We start from the raw sequence: 20172 nt of genomic DNA, 5'->3' as shown, positions 1-20172 counted from the left end.
TCTCCAATAGAGTCTTTCGTAATTTCAGGATCCAAGCAACTGACCTTTTCAACCTTTTCCAGTCAGAAAAGTAGGTGATCAGTTGGTGTGTGGCACTTGGTGCATCGACAATTACTGCGTTGATGGTGAGATCCTTTTTGACCTCAGGGTCATCAGCAGCAATGTTGTACTCCAAGATACTATTTGGCCACTCTTCCTCTGGTTTCCAAAGAAACTCAGGGCCTTCAATCCAACTTCTGTTGGTCAGCAAATCATCCACCGTAACTCCCCTTGAGGCTTTGTCAGCAGGGTTCTGAGTGGTATGAATGTACCTCCACTGCGTGACTTCAGATGTTCTTCGGATGGTAGAAATCCTATTTGCCACAAAGGTGTGAAATCTCTTGTCTTCATTTCTGATGTACTTTAAAACTGAAGTACTGTCAGTCCAGAAACAAGATTTCTCAAGGCAAAGCTGAATTTCGGCTCTGAGCATGGTGTCCACACGAACAGCAAGAACAGCTGCAGTGAGTTCCAAGCGTGGAATGGTGACTTGCTTTAGTGGGCAAACTCTGGCTTTACCTAACAGGAAAGAGACATGACACCTGTTGCTGTTGTTCCATATCTTCAGATAGGTCACAGTGCCATATCCGCTTTCGCTGGCATCAGAGAAGTGATGTAACTGACCACGAATGGTTTCTCCAAAATCTGCCGGCTTGAGGCATCTTTCAACTTTGAATGCCATCACTCTTTCCAGGTCCCTCAACCACTTCGTCCACTGCTGTTGGAGAATTGGGTGAATTTGATCATCCCATCCATAGTTCCTCCTACACATATCTTGCAGTATGAGCTTGGCTGGAAGTGTGAGTGGGGCAAGAAATCCTAAAGGATCATAGATTGAGCTGACCATCGATAGAATCCCACGTCGAGTATGAGGCTGTTCTTTGAGTGCCAACTTGAACTTAAAAGTGTCTGTATCAACACACCAATGAAGTCCAAGGGCACTCTCCACTGGCAGTTGGTCTCTGTCGAGATCCAAGTCAAGCAAATTCTTGGATCGGTCTTCCTCTGGAATGGATAGCAGCACTCTACGGTTATTGCTAATCCATTTTGTCAAATGGAAGCCTCCTTTTTGACAAACATCTGTCAAATCCTTTACCATTTTAACAGCCTCCTCTTCTGATGGCAAGCTCTTAAGACAGTCATCCATGTAGAAGTTTCTGTTGACCGTGTCAAGTACCTCAGCAGGGAAACTGTTGTGGTTATCTTCTGCTGTCTTTCGGAGGGCATGACAAGCACAGCTAGCAGAAGACACTGCCCCAAAGAGATGCACATTCATCCTATATTCTACCAGTTCTTGGGATACGTCGCCGTCAGGCCACCACAAGAACCGAAGAAAATCTCTGTCTTTCTGTGCCACATTGACTTGATGGAACATCGCTTTAACATCAGTCATTAAGGCTACAGGTTCTTGCCGGAAACGTGTGAGGACTCCTAACAAGGTACTGGTGAGGTAAGGGCCTTGTAGAAGCTCCTTATTGAGAGATTTTCCTCTATACTCTGCTCCACAGTCAAATACGACACGCAGATTGCCCTTCCTGGGATGGTACACTCCATGGTGTGGAATGTACCATACTTTTCCATCACACCGTTCCACTTGATGTTCAGGAACACGTTCAGCATATCCTTTACTGATTACGTCGTCGAGAAAGTTGGTGTATTCTCGGTGGAACTTCTCATCTCTCCCAAACCTCCTTTTCAGTCCAAGGATGCGTTGCCTAGCAACAAACTGATTGTTTGGCAGAGACACTTCTTTCCTTTTAAAGGGAAGCTCCAAGGTGTAATGTCCGTCTTGAAGTTTGCATGAATCAGTCATGATTTCCATGAACATGACATTTCCTCTTTGTCTTCTGATGACCTTTCATTAAAATCATGGTTGTACTGATTGTTCAGCAACTCCTCCAGATTTGTTATAGAGATCCTATTAACAATAGCAGCTGGATTGACACTCTCACTCCGCTGCTCACTTTAGCCTGATAGGGGACCATTAATGACCCACCCCAATAGGGTCTTAATGGCATATGGCCCATTGCCATGACTATTCACAACTTCCCAAGGTTCAAGCAATTTGGAGGCATTAGTACCTATCAATAACTCCACATCAGCTTGAATCCGAGGAAGGGCAACCCTGTCTAAGTATGGCCACTTAGCCAACTCCTCTTGGCTAATGATGTTACTTGTGGTTACGGGCATCCTCTTCTGGGTGTAGACCTTGGGCAGGTCATAGAACTGTTTCCCAGTGAGGCTGGAGATCTCCAAGTCGGTCAGTATGTAGCTGGACACAGATGCCTTTGGGCCCATGGTATGTAAGCTGATTTGTGTTTTCCTTCCTGTAAGGTTCAGCCTTCTCATTAGGGATTCTGAACAAAATGTGTCGGTGCTGCCTGGATCTAAAAATGCATATGTTGTGATGATTTTGTCTCCCTTGCTGGACTCCACCTGTACAGGCAAGATTGACAGAGTCCCATTGCTGCTTCCGGCCTCTGTTTGTCCACATGTTTGCAAAGAGATCTGTGCGTTACTCACCGAAGGTTTCTTTGGCTGGACTGTGTTGCTTGCTCTCTCCTTCTGATTAATATGAAGAACACTGGGATGGTTTTGGCTGCACACCTTGCAAGTCAAGCGCTTCTCGCAATTCCTGCTAAGATGTCCAATGCGAAGGCAGCCAAAACAGATTCCTTTTTGCCTTATAAAAGTAATCTTGTCCCTGTGTGTCTTCTCCTCCATCTGAGGACATTGATCCAGAGTGTGGTTTTTAGAGCAACATACACAAGTGTTGGTGTTGTGAGCACATGCATTTCTTTGCTTTGCAGGGGTTTCGATAGTAACTGTGGTTGCAAAACTGTCTCCTGTGAATTTGGGTTTGATTTGGGACTTCATTCTGCTCATGTTCATAGGTTTACTTCCTGTACTTGGTGGTGTATTTTGAATGTCTCCGAAGACTGGGTCTGAGACAATCTTTACCTGGCGCTCAATGAATGTGACAATATCCATGAATTGTGGTCTGCGATGGTGTTTTTCCATTATCGAACATACAGAGACTCTCCAATTATCTTATTATTAGCTTGTATGGAAGCTTTGAAATCAATACTTTCATGTTCGCTGGCATATCGAGTTCCCTCATGTACTGGACATTCTCCATAGCATTACAGCACTCCCGAAGGAAAAGAGCATAGGCTTGAAGAGATTTTATGTCTTCAGCCTTCACTAGCGGCCAGTTGAGCATCTTCTCCATGTAAGCTGCTGTGATTTTATATTCATCTCCAAAGTGTTGTTCAAGTAGGTACTTTGCCATATCATAGCCTCTGTCTGGAGCCATGTGTTGACAGCTACGCACAAGCTCTTTAGGCTGACCCCTGGTGTACTTCTCCAAGAAGTACAAACAATCACCTCTGTTTCTCGTGTTCTTCTCCACACAATGAACAAAGGCTCTGACAAAGGTTCTGTACTGCAGAGGATCCCCATCAAAATATGGAATCTCTCTTGGTGGCAGTAAGTGAGTGGTTTACTGCTCCACTAGCATTGCTGTTATCTCATTTTGTCTTTTTAATAGGTTGCATACAACTGAGGTTTCATTGCTTTGAGGTGAAATTACAGTTGGGGTCGTTAGCTGCACAGGAGGGTCCATGTGAGTTGTATTGTCCTGTTCTCCATCCCAAGACACATGTTGTCTTTGTAAAGATGGCGGTTGTGTTTGAATGAGGGTTGGCTGTAACAGCATAGATTGTTGTCTTTGCCAAAATGGGGGCGGTTGAATGGGTGTTGGCTGCATCAAGTGCATAGGTTGTTGTATTTGCCAGGGTGGTGGTTGTTGAATGAGTGCTTGTTGCTGTTGCATAGCTTGTGGTATTTGCCAGGGTGGTGGTTGTTGAATGGGTGCTTGTTGCTGTTGCATAGCTTGTGGTATTTGCCAGGGTGGTGGTTGTTGAATGGGTGCTTGTTGCTGTTGCGTAGCTTGTGGTTTCCATAGTGATGGTTGTTGCACATATGATTGCTGTGCAGATGGTTTCAAGTTTCAAGTTTCAAGTTTCTTTAATAGTTGTCATACAGAAGTACAGAATACTTTTATACAAAATGCTTCTTACTGTTGCGCTCCAGAGACTGTGCAAGACAAGATAAGTATGAAATAAAATAACATAGCAAAATTAGAAGCAAAAAAAGATGAGGTCACAGTGTTCAGTTTAGACATATGTACAATGTTCGATGCAGAATAGACGTAGTTACCATACAATATACAATACTGTGCAGTGTACTAATATACAATACTATATAGTGCAAGGCAGAAATGGAGAATGGGACGAGGTGCAATTTAGGTACAATTCACAGTAGGTGTACGAGTTGTAGTGCAAATCCCCCATCAATAAATATAAAGTGTAAGTGTGTTTGTGTGATCTAAAGTGTGGAGAGTGGGTGCTGCAGTGTGTTTGTTTGAGTGAGTGTGTGCGTGTGGGTGTGTGTGCTGTGTGCATGTGTGCATTTGATGGTTGCCGCATAGTGATTATTGTTCGTTTAGCAGCCTGATGGCCTGGGGATAGAAGCTTCTTCTGAGTCTTTCTGTGCTCGCCTTAAGACTCCGGTATCGCTTGCCTGACCGCAGCAGTTCAAAGAGGCAGTTGTTCGGGTGGCTCGAGTCCTTAATAATTCTCTTAGCCTTCCCCTTGCACCGCTTGTTGTAAATGTTCTGGAGGGTGGGAAGCCCCCCTCCAATTGTGCGTTCGGCTGAACGTGTCACTCTTTGTAGTCTGCTACGGTCTTGTGCAGTGCTATTCCCAAACCAGGAGGTGATGTTGCCGGTCAGGATGCTCTCTATTGTACATGAGTAGAAGTTCCTAAGGATCTTCTGACTGATTTGGAACTTCCTTAGGCGCCTGAGGAAGTAGAGGCGTTGTCGTGCCTTCTTCACAACACTGTCAATGTGTGTGGTCCATGTCAAGTCCTCGGATATGTGGGCTCCGAGGTACTTGAAACTGTTCACTCTCTCAACCGGTGCCCCGTCGATGCTGAGGGGGCTGTAGTCCTTGACCCCCGACCTCCTGAAGTCCACAATCATCTCTTTTGTTTTGCTGACGTTCAGGGAGAGGCAGTTCTCCTGACACCACTGTGACAGGTTCTCTACCTCTTCCAGGTTGCTGCAGTTCTGGTGGTTGCATAGACGGTTGCTGTGGTAGTGATGTATATTCTTTTGCATGAGGATTGAGAGTGACTGAGGGTTCCTTTAACCTTGTTCCTTTCCTGTAGTAGGAGTCCATTCCATCGGACTGTGTGAGTGAAAGAGCTTGGTGACTGGGGGATTGTAATACTGCTATTCTTGCGTTGGTAGCTGCCAGTTGTGCATCAAGCTCCATCGTTTCCTTTTTCTTTTTCAGGATCTGTTCCTGCTCTTCCAGAGCGTGTTTATCCTTTTTCAGAATATGTTCCTTGGCTTCCAGAGCGTGTTTCAGGATCTGTTCCTGCTCTTCCAGAGCGTGTTTATCCTTTTTTAGCATTTGTTCCTGCTCCTCCAGAGCGTGTTTATCCTTTAACGCTGCAGCTCGAATCACAAGTGAAGCTCTATCTGCCTCGGCCTGTAAGCGAGCTGCTGAGGTAGAAGATCTGCTGGACCTGCTGGACCTGCTGGTACCAGACCTTGTGTGACCTTTGTGAGCAGATTTTTTACTTCCCACATTAGAAATGCTGTCATTTGGATTAATTAGATGTTGCACGTCCTCCTCATCCTTATTAACACTTTCCACATTAGAAATGCTGTCATTTGGATTAATTAGATTTTGCACATCCTCCTCATCCTCATTAACACTTTCCACAGGTTTTGTCATTTTTGTCCATGCATTCATGTGATCAATAAAGTCATTGACATTGATCATTTTGGCTTTGAACCAAATGTCATGTTTTCCCCTTTCCTCAGGAGGTACTATTGGCAACAGAGCCTCCTGGTTTGCTGCTGCTTCCTTGCATATGTGGAGATATTGCATAAATGCGCATTGCACCTCCTGTTTGCATCCACTTTGCATTAACCCCAAAATCGTTTTTTGCAAGTTAGAAGCCTTGTTAAATTTAGATTTATGTAATTTATGTAATGTGTCAATTTTATCCAATAGGGCTTTTGGTGTTAATTTGCTCTTGCGTTTTGTGACCTGCTGATCGGTATCAACATTGTGTGTGATTTGACCTGTGTCCACCTCGGACTGTGTTTTAGCCACTGTGGGGGTGGGCTGTGACTTTTCAACCAATGAAGGTTCTTTACAATGCGTTTCAGCCGTGGCGGGCTGTTCAACCATAACGCTGGTCTCTGTTGGATTCTGAACACCTTTATCAGAATTCATATCAGCAATATAAGACCAACAGATTCAATATGACACAGTACCTTTGGTTAAATCACAATAAACAAAACCCACAGTTAATCATCACATGACATTCTAACCAAACCTTAATAGACACACACACGAACGGGTTGCACAACCATATACCACCAATGCATTGGAATTTTCCCTTTTTATATTTTTCTCAATTGACCCTGTGTGCACACATTTATTTTTTATATGGCCATAAGGTATACCTAGTAGCGCGCTACATAGCTGTTCGTTGCGCAGCGCTGTCGGGCCGTTTGACTTTATTCTTTGAACTCCGAAAAGTCTTCAAACAGCGCTCCTTGTCCGAGCGCTATTCAACTTCAAACAGCGCTCCTTGTCCGAGCGCTATTCAACTTCAAACAGCGCTCCTTGCTTGCAGGACAGCTCCCTGGTCCGTCCGCTCGCCCAAATGGTGCTGGGGCAGCTGGTGCCGTCCGCTCCTTGACGGTGGTGGACAGCTCCCTGGTCCGTCCGCTTGCCCAAATGGTGCTGGGGCAGCTGGTGCCGTCCGCTCCTTGACGGTGGTGGACAGCTCCCTGGTCCGTCCGCTCGCCCAAATGGTGCTGGGGCAGCTGGTGCCGTCCGCTCCCCGACGGTGCTGGCGTATCTTGGTCCAGATTGTCCACGTTCCGCGCAATTCCAAGCGAAACGGTGAACCAAACAGTTGTCACTAATGTCTTTCAGCGGCCTCAGAAATCAAAACACTGTCTCGCTGATCAGCTGTTGAATCATGAGCGCAGAGCGCGCTGTCTCGCTGATCAGCTGTTGAATGAATCTTGAGCGCCCAGCGCGATTATCCTCGTCTTCCAATAAATAACAAAGGCAATTGTCCATTTCAAACGAAGAGCCTTAGTTTTTGACTAATGTAGAACCATTACCTATAAGCCTACTGCGAGGGGCAAGTGGGCTGGCTTGAGTTAGACGCGTGCTTGAAGAATTCAATGTCCAGAGCGCTCGTATCATTTTCGATATGCCAATCCTTTTATTGACCATTATCAACCAAAAAATATATACAAAAACTCTTTTTACTAATAACACTGAACGCCGACCTATATGGCACATCAACACGAACACGGTCAAAAACTGTTTGGCTATCCCCTTGCACACCTGCCGCTCGTCACCCACTGATCAGTATAAATGGGTAACCAACCCCTGTGGTGGTTGCCATGGTAACTGAAAATGCCACACCTCTGCACCGTGAGTACAAATAAAATGAAATAAACAGAAAGGCTTTTTGGCTCCAACACTACCCTAATGTCCAGCTCACCCGCCGCCTATGTACCCGACCCTTCCCTGCCTCCCTACAATCCACCGACCCAATTTCCACTGTCATGCCTCCCACCCACAAAGCTGACAGCTCCCAGGACCTCATGTTCTCCCTTGACTCCATCATAATTAACACCACGGTAACTCCCATCCAGACTGCTTCTTTGTATCATTTTCACAAACGCTTGTGCTAAACCACAAAACCACCCACTCCAATTCAATCTGTCTTATTCAGACACAACCTATGCTCAATAGCATACATCTGCAGAGCTGCAAGCCCAACGTCTGGGCGGGGCTTCGGGGCTGGTACTCTGTGTGAGGCGGGGCTTCGGGGCTTGTACTCTGTGTGACTGTGCGTGGGCGGGGCGTCGGGGCTTGTACTCTGTGTTGTTTCCTGTAAAACCCGGAAGTAGTCCGTTTGTGCTGTTTATTTTTACAAGTGTGAGGACTCGACAGCATTTGCATTTCTGTGTTCCATGTTGCGGGTTAGGGTTAGGGTTAGGGTTAAGGTTAAGGTTAGGGTTAGGGTTAGCGTTAGGGTTAAGGTTAGGGTTAGGGTTAGGGTTAGGGTTATGGTTAAAAATAAACAGCACAAACTGACTACTTCCAGGTTTTACAGGAAACAACACAGAGTACAAGCCCCGACGCCTCGCCCACGCACAGTCACACAGAGTACAAGCCCCGAAGCTCCGCCTCACACAGAGTATAAGCCCCGAAGCCCCGCCCAGACGTTTGGCTTGCGGCTCTGCAGATATACCCTACTTGCTTGTCAAGGGTTAGGGTAACTTGCCCGATGCCCATCGTCATTACCGTTATTCAAATAAGAGAAGCAACGCGCCTCCCCTGCCCCCTGGACAACTTTGTCAGTGGACTGAATTATCTTGCGTGCTCCTGGTTGCATAATGTAATGTAACCACACGATGCCTCTTGGAAATGTTCATCATTCAGCTGGTTTATTTTCATACAGTATCAATACGAGCATAATGGAATAGAGTTGGGATTTCAGTTTTACTCTCTTACTCACTTCCTCTTTCATGTTTTTTCTCTCTCTTTTTATGTAGGCCTATGTGTGTGACATTTGTGTGTGTGTATGTGTGTGCATGCGTGTCTGTGAATTCTCACAGGGGAAGTCACATCAGATACAAGGGTGAGCTACCCTGCAGATTTAGTGTGTTCAAGTGATGTGTTTTTTGCATGCATTTTGTATGCTTGTCACAAACATCCCTGCATGAATAAACATAATCTTATGACCATGGAATCTAAATATGACCATGGAATCAACTACACAAAAAACAACAATAAAAGGGATAGCTCCTTCTCAGAAGACAGCACTTCTAATGGGTGACTTCAACCTACCCGACCCTTGTCTGCCTCCTTACAATCCACCGACCCGATTTCCACTGTCATGCCTCCCACCCACAAAGCTGACAGCTCCCAGGACCTCATGTTCTCCCGTGACTCCAGCATAATTAACACCACGGTAACTCCCATCCAGACTGCTTCTTTGTATCATTTTCACTAACTCTTGTGCTAAACCACAAAACCACCCACTCCAATTCAAACTGTCTTATTCAGACACAACCTATGCTTCCTGTCCCCCTCCACCATCTGATCTGACATCCTGTCAGCTCGACCTTTGAGTGAGACTTTCTCTGCTCTCCCTTCAATTTAAAAAACCTTCTTATTGTATTTGACTATTATGTACCTTACCACTATGTTACTATCCTTATACTACTACCTATCATGCTAATATGGCTCTACAACTATGCATTTAGAGTGTACCACTCAAATATGACACTATTTGACAAACAATGCCACTAGCTGCCAGAGATGTACACCTCCTGTTGATTTGTTGTTCACAATTTGTAAGTAACTTTTGATAAAAGTGTCAGTGAAATGACTAAGTATAAATGTAAATGTAGGCTAATTCAAGTCAAGTAATTTATTTATATAGCACATTTAAAAGCTCATAGAGCCAACCAAAGTGCTGTACATAACTACTAAATAAAAAACTATAGACATAGTCACACAGTGGAACAGAGGACAATAAAACATGACAAAAGACAGGGTGGTCAGTCAATACAGTAGGACCACAAGACACTAGGAGTATACAACAGACGATACAGTATGACCTAGGACAGTAGACAATATGTTATGACACAAGGACTATACAGCCGACAATATAGTAAGACATAGGAGACTAGACGATATGTTATAGCAGTAGGACTATGCAACAGACAGTACGGTAAGACACAGGGAATGATAATAGAGTAAATCTACACTGTACAGAACACAGAAGAGCAACACAAGGGGGACCGAATAAACACTAGGCTGACAGAGAAAAATGTAAATGGTAAGGGAGCAGGGATTAATCCTAGTCCTAGAAACAAGCATTTCATCATAAAGTATTCTGTATTTTGTTGTGACAAATAATAAACAAACTTGAAACTTGAAACTAGTCAAATGCTAGATAATAGGCTAAACGTTGGCGCCGTTATATCAAACGCCATTTCTGCTGTATATATACGAATGAAATAAAAGAAACTGCGTAGCATCCGGACTATTACAGAGCATCTATGGATGAAATGGGGGTGGCGGGGAACGCCGATTAGTATTATTGATTAGCAATACAGTGTGCGTTCAGGTAGCCAATGTCAGTGATCGATCACGTTAGGTTTTAAAACAATGTCCAATCCAGCTGTAATTTGGGGGAATAGTATCCTACCGTCAGGCTCGGATTCTGGTAGATCGATATGTCCATTGGCTAATCATAAATCCCATTATTCCAGGCTGAAATATGCATTCTGTAACGGGATCAAAGATGGAGGGTCTTCGTTTGGAATCGAGGCTCATATGATCCGCCCACAGACTGTAAAAGATTTTTTTTTTCAATCGCCCTCAATGATACAGTTAGGGGTGGGACGATACATCGATCCAGATCGATACATCGATGTAATTATCAACAATCGAATCGGATCGATGCGATGTAATAAGATCGATTCATATCGATACTCTTATTTTGAAAATCCTGTGGCGAGTCTCATATCCGCCCAAGAACAACAGCAGTAGCTCCGTGTGTGTAGATGTTACAGCATAGCATTCTCCCTTTCTGTGTGTGTGTGTGTGTGCGCGCGTCTTTGGAAAGACCAGATGAGGTCAGAGGAGTTTGATGTTTAAATGTTATTTAAACATAAACAATATAATACATAATAAATGTAGGCCTATACATGATCATGCAACATCAACAAATTGTTGTAGGAACGGTTTGGGAGAGGGAGGTTGTGAGTTTTGAGTTCCAAAAAATGTAGCTTAAAGTTTAAAGCTCAATATATAAAAACGTGGCACTTTACAGTGAACAGTAGGTCTATTTGTATTAAAAACAATAGATTGATTTTCCTTTAAATGTCTGGAAGAGCTCAAAAATACAAATGTCAAATGATATTTTCATTACCTTTTTTTTGTTGATCTAAATGTTACTGATTGTGTTAAATGGGCATATGATATCATCTCATATCGATCGCAGGCACCTGAATCTAATCGTATCGTATTGTATCGTGAGAGACTTTGTGATATCGGCAAATATCGTATCGTTGTCCAAAGAATCGATATCGTATCGTATCATGATGAAACTGGTGATTCCCACCTGCAGTGGAGCGATGGCGCCCCTAAGCGGATCTGGCCGGTATTGCATTTGTGGGTAGGTCATGCATCTCGATCGTGGACGTTAATAGCGTTATAAATATGGAATAAAATTTGGAAAGAATGATAAAAAATCAAAATAATCTATAATTTTTTTTTGTATTCGACTAAGAGGTTGGCAGTCGACTACGGCTCCTTTTGACCGATTAGTCGACTAATCGACTAATAGGGGTCAGCCCTACTGTATTGTTAGTTTTTCGTCATCACATGACCTTCCATAGCTGTGCACTTGAGAGAGATGAGTTTGCTTTCTACTCCAGCCTGCCTCAGACCTCTGACACACAGCAAATTCTCAAAGGTATAGATCCATTTACAAGCATAATCAATCCCTGGAGTGTTGGCAGACCCGGCGCCATGGGTGGGCATTAGGGGGCCGGGCCCGCCCACTGAGTCAGCTGTGCCCACCCTGGTAAAAAAAAAAGACTTTGATCAAAGTCGACTATCCAAAAAACAACAACACTACTGAAGCTAGCACGGCACTCTGTGAGAATAATTTTTCTACCCTCAAGAACGTCTTTACAGAACATTGCCTATATGCTTCATCGACGCAAGGCCAATCTAATTCATTTGAGAAGGACTTAACAAAAAAGTTCAGGAATGAGTGGAGAGGGGCAGTGTTTTAAGAAGATTTCACTCTGTCCCCAAACGCCACTTGCTACTAATGATGGTGAGTAGCCTGTGGAGGAATTTTGTTTGCTTTTTTATGCACCTTATTTTTACTTTTCAAAGATATAGAATAGAATATATAGAAATGTATTATCCTGAGGGAAATTTGACACTGCAAATCACTCAACATTAAACATTTAGACAGAACAAGTCACGAATAAGAATAACAAAACAAATGGCCTAAGAATAGAATAAAATGAAATAGAATAAAAATTGAATAAAAGATACAGTAAATAAATACAGTAAAAATATACTGAAGTCTACAGTAGGTGTAATATTGCACAGTGCTGTTTAAAAAGTAAGAGTCCAGGAAGATGGTAACTGTCACTCTGTGCTCAGTGATGGCTGTCGGAATGAAGGACTTCCTGTGCCGTTCAGTGCTGCATTTAGGTAGTGTGAGCCTATAACATGCTCCTCCTGTCAGCCAAGTCTGTGTATAGTGGGTGGGAGGGGTTTTCCCTGATGGCCTGGAGCTTAGCAAGGTTCCTCCTCTCCGCCACCCTCGCTAGAGTCCAGCTCCACCCCAACCACGCTACTGGCCTTCCTGACCATCTTATCCAGCCTGTTTGTGTCCCCTGCTCTCAGTCCGCTGCGCCTGCAGGTCTGTTATATACATCCGTTCAGTCTGTTTTTGTATAAGTGAATGTTCTTAAGATAGAGAGAAATTTGATTTTTCAATTGCCTCTCTGCTGTTTAGTTCAGCACCGTGGGCAGCGCCAAGCAAGCCACAGCGCCGTTGTCCCAGCTGAAACGTAGCAAAAGGAACCTGTGTTGAAAAACCATTGTGCCCCCCCGAGAACATTTTATGCCCCCCCACTAATTTGTTTTTGCAGCCTGGTCTGAGTGTTGGTGAAGCTTGCCTGCCAAACTTACATGCATAAAAAAATATTGTGACAAATGTCACGAGCGAAGGACAAAAGCATCTGTTGTTATTGCACTTCATCCATATACATACATATATATATATATATATATATATATATATATATATATATATATAATACTGATTCATACGAGGAGGTTACACCATTCCAGGAAATGACAATTGTTACTCCCTTGTTGCTCGCTGTCTTGTTTTCTTCCGCCGTACCTTCATTAAAGTACCAGTAGGAACCAGTAGGAACCAGTAAGTATATATGTACAGTATGTATATATGTACGGATTCATATGACGAAGTTACACTGCAAGTTCCGAGAAATTACACAAAAAAATGTGGGTTGTATTATGAAGTGTTACTGAGAAGGATGGGAGAGTTTTTATACAGCCGAAAGTTAAATAAGAAGCTAATTTCAGTCTGCACTTGCAAACCTGTACTAACTCATAACAGAATAAAACACCATCAGATCAAATAAATTACGAGCTGCAGCTTTGAGAAGTGAAATTGTGTTGCCGTTATCAAAGTCCCAGACAGTTTAATTGTTTTGCTGACCTATAGGCTGCTACAGTAGAACAAACATCAATCTCACATTACTGTGTTGCCAGGTACACACTGACAGACACCCCCTTTTCAGACTCAGTTACCAAGTGACCATCGCAAACATTAGAAGAGGACCAGCCAAGAGCCAGCACTGATTTGTGAGTAGTCTAAAACATTTTAATATTTTTTTTAATATTGTTTTGTTTTTAGAAAAGTGAACGGCTACATGTAGACTATGTTGTTGCTAAAACAAGGAAACACATTTATCATTTGATTTGACATATCGATGGCCGAAGAGCAAGACCTCCTATCTGAAAAATTCCCTTTTTCTTGCAGAATATTTAAGGATAGGATACCCAATACAATACACTGTTTTTGGACTATATTACTATATTATGTGTTAACAATACCGACTAGGTATTAGTGCCTCGCAAAGTGCAGATAGGAGGTCTTTCCCCACTTTCTTTTATGCAGATAGGAGGTTTTGCTCTTCGGCCATCGATATGATTTATGATTGTTTTAGCAAAAAGAAAATGTTACCTGTCTTTCTCAATTGAAAAAAGGCTACTTCAAATGCACAGAAAAATGTAGCTCATCAAAATATCATTATTCCTTTTTCCACTATCTTTCTGAGGTTAGTGTCACGTGGGTAAATGTTACAACCCTACAAGCAAAATAACAGGTAAGGTGTTTTGTTTTTCAGTTACCCATCACACAATCCATCTCCTTCAGAATTGCCATGTAGCAATTCACTTGTGTTGGATTCAATCAGTGTTGAAAAGAGAGACATGTTCTGGCTCTCTTGGTGATGAGGAGACGTCCGGGAGAGCCAGCAGTGACCTCGTTTAACACCACGGCCTGCGAGTTCACTTTGATCAAATTAATCATAATCCAGGATAGCATCAGGCAGGGTGGCACATTGCAGACAAAGTGACATCTGGTTTGGCCTCAGGGTATACACCTTTTCAGTATTCTGTATACTGTTGCTATTCCGTTGCTAGGGGAACAGGCCCCTGTATATTTCCTGTCAGCAACCGAGGAACCTATTGGAAAATAAAGGAAGGGTCATCACATCAGCATACCAGTGTTCTATGCTCTGCCTGGTGCCAGACTTTGGTGCCAGTTCTATTGAAGCCTATATTAAAACTAGAAATATACTAGATCTGAGGAAATATACCAACCAATATATCAAATGTTAGCTATTTAAAATTGCAGTTGATTCTGACATCCAAGGTAATAACCTTCAAATTACATAAAATGTCATAAACGAGGAGATGGTAATCCCATTCAACTCAATGTCGGCCGAACTGAACACTTCTACCAATGTGCGTTCACACACTACAGTCACGTGATGGCTCTTCCTTCTTTTGTAGTTTCCTTGTCAGCAAACAGCAACTGTACTAACAAGCATTACAACAGGAAATACATTATATTTCTTTCTTTCTCAGTCCTTGCCCCACAATGGTGGAATGAACTACCCACCCCAGTTAGGACAGCCGAAACCCGTCCAATCTTTCGCTTTCGACTAAAGACGTACTTCTTCAACCATTATCTGAAATAAAAATTTAAAAAAATAAAATATATATAAAAAAAAATGTAACCCTAACCTTGCACTTGTCCTAATAAACTAACCTACACTGTAGCACTCAACACTTTGATGAACATTGTTACTCAGCTGATATAGAGTTGTGCCCTTCCTGATGACTTGTCGTACAGAACTTGTAAGTCGCTTTGGATAAAAGTGTCAGTAATGTAAAATCGACCAGAGCCTTCTGATCATATAATCTACTCTTCTGCGTTGTGTTCTTATGGCTCTAATTCTGTTTACCAAAAACTGTGTAGCACGGCGGAGAAAAGAATCAATGAGAGTGTTTCTATTTCCCAGATCTGGTTTATTCAAAGTCCAAGAAGTATACAAAAATGTTCTGGTTCAATCAATGAAACGCAATGATATTAGTAGAACGAGCACTATGCCGCAAGTCCCTAATATCAGTCTAATAATAGTAGTTAAGAGTAACAATCTTCAAAAACACACAAATTGGAGAAGCAGTCAGGGGTTCTGAGATGGGTAGCACATGACAAGAGATTCAAACCAGGGAGGTTAGACCATGGATTCAGAAGGTGGGAGAGGGGGGGGGGCAACAGCGATATGCAAAATGATAGAGAAGGGGGAAATGCAGACACTACAAAAATTAAAGGAGAAATTTGGACTAGAAAACAGGGACCACTTCAGATATCTACAGGTTAGAGACTACTACAACAAAGAAATAAGGGGGGCCAAAGATGAAGAACAGATGATAGTATGGGCATACGAAGGGGGGCAAGGAAGAGTAATATCAGCAATATACCGAGCTATAATGAACAGCAAGGGACACACGACCGATTACATAACGGAGAAATGGGAGAGAGAACTAGAGATAGAAAATAACAGGGAAGGAATGGGGGAACATATGCGAGGTGCAACATTCAACAACAGGATCGAGGATATGGAAAGAGTTTGGATGGAAAAACATAATCAGATTCTTTATAACCCCAGAGCTGAAGGGAAAATATGCACCAACACAAAGAGCATGCTGGAGGATGTGTGGGAAGGAGGGGGCAAATCACACGCACATATTCTGGGGATGTCAGAAGCTGAAGGGGTATTGGGAGGAGATAGGGGAGGCAATGATCAGAATATTAGGATACGGGTTACCACAAACAGGACTGGTGCTTTACTTAGGAGACCTGACACACGAGGGAATACAAGGGGGGGACAAATATTTAATAAAGATAATGTTGATAGCGGCCAGAAAAGCAATAACAAGACTGTGGTACAAAGAAGACCCACCGACAATAGCACAATGGGTAGGAATAGTGGAAGAGATACAGGATATGGAGAGGATAACACACATGCTGAGGTTACAGGAAGAGAAATTTGGAGAAATTTGGGGAAAGTGGGAGGATTACAAGGGGAACGAAAACGACATCACAGAGGAAGAACCAAATACATCACAAGAGATATTACTTGGCTTAGACAGTTAATTCAAGTCTTTTCCTGAATTCTGTGGCTTTCTAAATACCTACCAATTGTTGGTTTTAAGACAAACTGTTGCATTATATATATTCTATAATATTGTCTTTGAAGTTAGTTTAGTCTTCTAAGTAAGTTACACATGTTTTGCCACATTAATCTTCTATTTTAAACTATATTACTTTCTTAATTAAACTTAACAATGGTTAATAATTGTCTGGTTTAGTCTTAGATTAATCAATACACTATTTCATAACTATTGAGGCTATTTTCCATACTGAATTACTATTAGTTTTGGTTGCTGTTTTTCACAACTTTAGACAAATTGTTCCTGTGTTTAAATGTAAACAGGGCTATTTAAGAGCCTTCCTGTCTCCCACCATGTGAGACCAGGTGGCTGCTTTGAAGTAGAGCCCCCAAATGGCGGAGGGCGGGGGTTCTTCTCAACAGTTCTATCTTTTACAGCGGACTGTTGAGTAACATATCTTACAACCTATTGTTGGGGTCTGGCTATAGTAAACAACACTATCTTTTCAGATGCTATTTTTAGCCTTTAGTAGAAGCCTGGGAAAACAGATGAACTATTCAAATGCTAAATTACTTGGTCACAAGGCCTAAAATATGTTCCAGGGTATTTACAGTTGCAGGGAGCAAAGGAAGTGGGAGTAATCAAATCACCCTTTTCAGAACTATGTGCAAATTAAGGGTGATTTCATTTTGTGATTTCTCAACTCCCCAGACACCGCTTGAACCCAGAGCCTCTAATCTTAACTACCAAAGTGATTTCTAGAAGAAATGTATCTTAATAAACTATTTGGGGGAAAGCAGAGCACTTATATATAACAGAGTGAATCTATTAAATAACAGCAGAATTGGGCCAGAAATGTATTGAAATATATCAGAGTATTACTGAATTTAACTGTTATCTCCTATTACAATAACTTACACACAGCCTTTGAGGCCCGTCCCTAGAGATTTCTGTGAGTTAAAACATGGTTCTGAGTCAGAATATACCACATCAGCTAAATTACTAAATCTAAATGTAAATTTATAATGTGTAGGTTGTCAAGTTGGAGGTCTACAGTATATGGAAACAAATGCAGAGATGCCCACTTTATATTATCTTCTCCCACCTTGATTGCCACCTTGATTCATTCTACTTCAGCGTGATAATAGATATGTATGGTTAGCAGGCACGTGCACACATAGAGGCCAAGGGGTGCCTGAGCACCTGCCTTTTTGAGCCTCATAAAAAAAGTGCCCTTTTTTTTTTTTTTTTTTACCGTTACGCATATAGACTGCCCTTCCAACTGAAAAATGTCAGGATATAATCAAAATATTAGGTAAAGAGAGAGATGCCCCATATTCCATTGCAGTTTGCACGGCCTCCTCAGCGTGCCTCTCCGCGGACCTATATATTTTATGCATAGCGTGGGTGATGATGATGATAGAAACCGCTGTTGAATGCTGGTATTACACTCATTGAGGGACACGAAGAAGTCAAGTCCGATGGGATTTGGGAATCTCAAATACAAATCGGGATTGGAATAAAAAATGCATTTATATTAAACAATACAGAATATACAGCACTCCTTGGGGTCTGTAGGGTAAGCACTTATTCCCTCCCCCCTGAACATTTATGGAGATGTGTGGGCCTTTTAAGTCAGTGATAAAAGTGTCTTTCAAGGATAAGTGAGCTCCTGCACTGATTATTATAGTTCAATATTCAATATTTGATCACCAAAAAACCCCAAAAAGCATAAAAAGGGGTCTTCCCGCCCGGAAAGGGCCCTTGAAAATCGCCCACGCGCGCTACGTGCGCTCGGTTTATATATACACACAAGTGTAGTGCCCTTTTCAGCCTTTGAGCACCTGCCCCTCTAAAGTCCTGTGCACGTCCCTGCCTGCAGGGGTGGTAGTGCAATACCCGTGGTACGCTCGGCTGAGCGCACCACTCTCTGTAGGGCCTTCTTGTCCTGTGCCGTGCTGTTTCCATACCAGGCAGTGATTTTTCCAGTCAAGATGCTCTCTACAGCTCCAGAGTAGAAGGACTGGAGTATCTTCCCAGATACTCTGAACTTCCTTAACTGTCTCAGGTGGTAGAGGCGCTGCTTCGCCTTCTTTACGACTGAGTCTATGTGTGTTGTCCATGTCAGGTCCTCTGAGATGTGGACCCCCAGGTACTTAAAGCTGCTCACCCTGTCCCCGGTGGCCCCGTTTATCCTCAGTGGTGTGTGTGTCTCCTGCTGTCCTCTCCTATAATCCACGATCAGCTCCTTGGTTTTACCAATGTTCAGGAGCAGGCTGTTGTTGTGCTTAGTTGTGCTTAGTATCACATAGTTCAATATTCAATATTTGATCACCAAACCCCCCCCAAAAGCATAAAAAGGCGCCTCCCACCCAAAAAGGCCCCCCAAAAATAGCACAGGCCCAGTGCCCTTTTCAGCCTTTGAGCACCTGCCCCTCTAAAGTCCTGTGCACGTCCCTGCGCCCTACGCCAACTACACTGGCTTCCCATTAAACACAGCATAGACTACAAGATCCTCCTCCATACATTCAAGGCCATCCACAACCTCGCCCCTCCATACCTGTCCGACCTCCTCCACATCAACATTCCCACCCAGTCCCTCAGGTCTGCCTCCTCCATCAACCTGACCGTCCCCCCAGCCCGTCTGTCCCCATGGGGTCAAGAGCCTTCAGCCTTTTAATTGTTGTACGGCGACCTTGAGTGTCTTGAAAGGCGCCTTATAAATAAAATGTATTATTATTATTATTATTATTATTATTATTATTATTATTATTATAAAGACATATGGTCAGGCACTCTACTACTGGCCCCTGAGCAGCTAACACTGGAGCGGTTAAAGCTGAGGTGCCTTGCTCAAGGGCACAGCTAGCAGGCACGTGCACACATAGAGCCCAATGGGTGCACAAGCACCTGCCCTTTTGTGCCTCATAAAAAAGTGCCCTTTTTATGCCAATTATTTTTACCATATTTTCTTTTTTACCTCCATATAGAGAGTGATCTGCAATCTGCTTGGGTTGGGGGTGCAATTCCTAACAGGCTCAACCATATGGATAAAAGTTCCCATATTATGTGCAAACTAAAAACAGATATTACATTACATTACACAAACTACAAACAGATATTACATTATATTACACAAACTAAAAACAGATATTACATTACATTACACAAACTACAAACATATATTACATTACATTACACAAACTAATGCACCACCTTTGGCTGATAGTTCAGTTCAGTAATTTTTTATTTCGGGCTTTCGACACATAACAACGGTCATTCCATAAATCACCACACTTTTACCAGCTGCTATTGCAGCATTGTCCAATTGTCCGAAAAGGGCTAGGGAGAAGCACTAGGCTTGTCGGGCCCTACCCCTGAAGACTTACGCTTAAAAAAAAATCATTTTTTTTACATACATACATAGTAGATACATATAGTACACATTTCAGTGCACACATATAGTACACATTACAGTACACATTACAGTATAGTATACCTGCAGTATATAATAGTATATATAATAGTATATAGTACATAATAGTGTATACAGCACATATATAATTTGATGTGAGATATAAAGTACATGATATATACAATACAATATAGTACCATAATATAATAGTACATACTGCAAATATAGTTCAATATAATATACAAATGAATTATAATATGATTATATAATGTGATATGATATAGC

At 42.6% G+C, this 20172-nt stretch overlaps 1 protein-coding gene across 1 annotated transcript in view; it reads right to left on the bottom strand.

Moving 5' to 3' along the window:
* Nucleotides 1-534: 534 nt before the first annotated feature.
* LOC311222812 (uncharacterized protein) overlaps nt 535-20172 on the bottom strand; it is a gene marked incomplete at both ends in the record, with an annotated part of 21890 nt that continues 2252 nt past the window's right edge. Inside the window, 2 exons of the mRNA XM_084307441.1 lie at nt 535-558; nt 2224-2325. Coding sequence (XP_084163567.1) covers nt 535-558; nt 2224-2325 — 126 coding nt within the window. The remainder of the gene's footprint in view (nt 559-2223; nt 2326-20172) is intronic.

This window comes from Notolepis coatsorum, assembly GCF_963971535.1.
Source record: "Notolepis coatsorum genome assembly, chromosome: 1".
NCBI classification, from domain to species: domain Eukaryota; kingdom Metazoa; phylum Chordata; class Actinopteri; order Aulopiformes; family Paralepididae; genus Notolepis; species Notolepis coatsorum.
The sequence above is the reverse complement of the archived record's forward strand: the minus strand, read 5'-3'. Positions and strand labels throughout refer to the sequence as shown.